The 4,510-nt window shown below is 44.1% G+C and overlaps 1 protein-coding gene across 1 annotated transcript; it reads left to right on the plus strand.

Moving 5' to 3' along the window:
• Positions 1-449: 449 nt before the first annotated feature.
• Positions 450-1,328, plus strand: LOC149228406 (uncharacterized). Its single transcript, XM_089380768.1, has one exon. The coding sequence runs from the start codon at positions 450-452 to the stop codon at positions 1,326-1,328; it is 879 nt and encodes a 292-aa protein (XP_089236894.1).
• Positions 1,329-4,510: the final 3,182 nt, after the last annotated feature.

The following is a 4,510-nucleotide window of genomic DNA, read 5'->3' on the forward strand; positions in this document are numbered from 1 at the left end:
GACTCTCAATCTGGGCTAGGTCTAACCTACCCTGGACCTTCTTCACAATCTTCCTGAGGGCGTAAATCTTTCCTAACAAAAGCCATTCAAAAAGTCGGAGCCGAAGTTGCCTCTGGCAAGAAATCCACCATGGAAGGGGTTCTTAGAGCACTGCATACCCCTGGAGGGGTTCCACCATGAAATGCCTCTCCTTTAACTGCAGAGGTCTGGCTAGTACCTCCAAAAAACTAGCCATGCAGAGGTTGATTGAAAATGAGCCGACAGATATTATAATGTTGTAGGAGACCTTGGGCAATGTTGTTTCTATTGAGCAAACCCTAACTACCATCATACCTGGGTGGCACTTCCATGCCCTGGATGCCATAGGTAGAGCTGGGGGTTTAGCCATAGGATATAATCCTCGATCCATCAATGTATCTGCCACTTGGGGAGGAGTGGGATTTATAGGAATGGATCTTTTCTCGGCTGAGCTTGGTGTGACCTTGAGAATCATCAATGTATATGGTCCTTGCCAGAGGAGAGAAGATTTCTGGCAGTTCTTTCTTCAATCAAACATGACATCTATGGATCAGGTTATCATAGGGGGCGATCTAAATTTCTCCATAGGATATGGGGAATCCTGGGGATCACAAGCCCAAGTTGACCCCATGTCTGATTTCTTTAAGGACATTATGGACCAGCACAATCTTACAGATGTCCCCATGAACAAGCCTATGCCCATGTGGAGGAACCGAAGAGTAGGGGAAGCAGCCCTGGCTAGAAGGCTCGACAGATTTCTGATCAAAATTCCCCTGCTTCAAAGATTATCCAGATACAGACAATGGGTGGGGTCAGGGGGAATATCAGATCATTCTCCTATTTACCTGGAGATTCTTGGACCTGATGCCAAGCCAAAGGCCCCCTTCAAATTCAATCATGTCTGGCTTCAAGATGAGGGATATACATGTTTAGTCAAGGACTTTTGGACCTCCCACCCTATAACAAATCACAGATCAGCGGCTAAAGGTTTCTGCCACAACTTATCTCAGCTTAAACAATTAACCATGGCTTGGGCAAAGGAGAAGAAGGCTAAGGATGAACAGTCAATTACAGCCATTGAAGCTGAGTTGAACAATTTGATGGATGACAGAAATCTTGGCTTTACCTCAACAGAAGAGAAAGCTAAGCTGATTAAGCTTGAAAAGAAGAAAGACAAGATTCTCAAGGAGAGAGAAGAATCATGGAGACTGAAGAGTAGGGCTATTTGGTTAAAGGCAGGTGATGAAAACACCAAATTTTGCCAAGGGAAGGAAGACTGCAAACACTATTTGGAAAATGCCCCTACCTGATGGAGAGCAAGCTGACAATTTCCAAAAGCTCTCTAGATTGGGCACCTCCCACTTCCGAAATCTATTTAGATCTCCCCAAGAAGCCAATCTAGCAGATATCATACAAGTGGCTGGACTATTCCCTAGATTTGTGGGGGAGGAAGCTGCGAATGAACTAAATTCTCCTGTCACCCTGGAGGAACTTGAGGGGGTCTTAAAGTGGTTTAAAAAGGACAAAAGCCTGGGTCCAGATGGGTGGACAATCGAATTCTATTTGGCTTTTTATGACCTATTGGCCCTGGACCTACTACAGGTTGTGGAGGAATGTCGATCATCAGGTAGATTGTATAATGCTATCAACTCTACCTTTATTGCTCTCATCCCTAAAACTGATTCCCCCGTTTCCTTTAATGATTTCCGGCCCATCTCCCTCTGCAACTGCCTTTACAAGATCATTACCAAAATCATTGCTAATCGTATCAGGCCTATCCTATCTCAGCATATCCTCCCTGAACAATTTGCCTTTCTCGAAGATCGCCAGATACATGAAGCCATTGGTACTGCTCAAGAAGCCATTCATTCCATTGGCATCCGAAGACTAAAAGGTATCATCCTCAAAATTGATCTGGCCAAGGCATTTGACCGAGTGAGTTGGCTTTATATCAAAATTCTTCTTATCCACCTGGGCTTCCCCCACTCATTTACCACTTGGATAATGGCATGCATATCAACCCCCACCTACAGTCTTCTCATAAATGGCTCTGCCTCTCCTTTCTTCCATGCTGAAAGAGGACTCAGGAAAGGCTGTCCACTCTCTCCTCTCCTCTTCCTGATTGTCATGGAATGCCTGAGTAGACTCATCTATCATGAAAAGCATAATGGAAGATTATTAGGTTTAAAGATCACTGATCAGTGTTACCTGACTCATCTCCTGTTTGTGGATGATGTCCTCATCTTCTTGGATGGAAGTATTCGTTACTCGATCGCTCTTGAAAATATCCTTGCTACTTTTTTCAGAGCTACTAGTATGATGGAAAATCATACAAAACCCACCATTTCTCAGGCATACACTTCTGCACAAGAGTCCAATTTTGCCTTGCATCGATTCCCTTATAACCCCCGACCACTTGACCAGGGCTTCAAATATTTGGGTTTCTGGATCAAGCCCTTGGGACATAAGATAGCCGATTGGACTTGGTTGATCACCAAATTTGAGAAAAGGATATCCCACTGGAGCCATCGCTTTTTATCCAAAGCAGGATCGCTGATGCTTACTAAATCTGTCCTGGAGGCTACCCCAGTTTTCTGGATGGCATTAGCCTGGATTCCTAGAGGCATTCTAGCTCGTCTCAAGCAAATCTGCTACAGATACCTTTGGAATGGAGGTCAGGACAAATGAGTCTTTGCGTGGATAAGCTGGGACAAGATTGCCCTGCCAAAAAAGTGGGGAGGATGGGGCCTTAAAGATCTACCATCCTTTGCACATGCTCTGGCTGCAAAAATGGGATGGACATTACTTACCAAGCATAATCTCTGGACATCCATTTCATACCACAAATACATCTGGCCCCTCCAAGTCATGGATTGGATTAGATTGCCTGGTTGGAATAGAACAGGCATATCATCAGTTTGGAAAGCTCTATTGTGCTCACTCCCCCTCATTCGCAGTCACCTTACTTGGAGAATCAATGCAAGAACCAGTGCTCGCATTGGGATGGACCCATGGACCGGAGGAGGGGGTAGATGTTTCCTCCCACGAGAGCTTATCCGATTACTTAACCAACAGAACATAAAAGTAATAGCCCATATTGCGGATCATGAGAATTCCTCCATTCTTTCACAAGCTTGGAAATCGGTCGTGCAGCTTAACTTGCCTCCCCACTGGCACCTCATTTGGGATGAATATACTAACGCATTGAGTGAATCTCATATACGCATCAAGGAAGGCCCAGATGAGCTCATGTGGAGCAAGGCCGAATCTGGTTTCTATTCTCCTAAGGAAGGCTACCTGTGTCTGATTCAAAACAAACAACCAGAAATCATACAGAGATGGTGGAAGCTCATTTGGCAATTAAAAACTCCTCCCCGGACCAGACTTTTTTTCTGGTGCATCCTTCGGAATAAGGTTCCTACAGGGGACTCGCTTATGCACAGATCCTTGTATGGTCCTTATTGGTGCATACTTTGCAAACAAAACACTGAATCGACAGAACATTTGTTCCTCTCCTGCATTACTACTAAACAAATATGGAAAGACGTGGCTGCTGAGATCAGGTTCACGGGAACATGGGAAGGTGACAACATATCAGCAGCATGGGAAGCCTGGAACAGAGCACATGCAGGAACAAACCTGTTGTGCCTACCTCTGATCATATGTTGGGTAATATGGCTGGCCAGAAATAAACTAACTTTTGATAATGGCACGATCTGTTGGCAGTCCACTATTGCTAAAATCATTGCATCCTATCATGAACTGCCTGAATATACCCCACCTCGCCCACGCAGACCTGCTACCCCCGACCCTATAGACTACTCCTCTCCATGGGCATATTTCGATGGAGCTGCTCAGCAACACAGATGTGGGGGGGGGGGGGGTTCATACTATACCTCTCAGAACAGCATTACTTCAAAGTCAAGATGGGTCTTGGCGTAGGAACGAACAACTTTGCAGAACTTATTACTCTTCGACATCTTTTGCACTTTGCTTTATATCATGACTGCAGAGACATACAGATCTATGGTGACTCAAATAATATTATAAATTGGATCAACAAGAATACTAGATGTCACGCACACACACTCTTAAATATTCTGGACGAAGTAATGCATTTCAAATCTCTTTTTAATTCCATCCTTGTTCGTCATATCTACAGGGAGCATAACCACAGTGCCGACAAATTATCCAAGGAAGCCACGCACCTGCCAAGAGGACAATGGATAATCCAAGAATAGAGGGGTACCTCTCAGTACCAGTACTACCACAGGCCTTATATAGATCAAATCTACCATTAGGTGGATGGTTTCTAAACTTTGCAGCGCTATCGGCCATATATGATGATGTAAATAACTTAGTTTTATTTATGAACAACACCCTGCAAGGTGTAAATATGCTTATATGAACTCTATACAACATCATCCTGTGTGATGATTTTTTTATTTTTGACACATCCATTCACAGGAATGGAATTGTAAATATTTTGGAC

The sequence above is a fragment of the Pinus tabuliformis genome, chromosome J, assembly GCF_031772625.1.
Source record: "Pinus tabuliformis cultivar Carrire ecotype Pingquan chromosome J, CPIR1, whole genome shotgun sequence".
Classification (NCBI taxonomy): Eukaryota; Viridiplantae; Streptophyta; class Pinopsida; order Pinales; family Pinaceae; genus Pinus; species Pinus tabuliformis.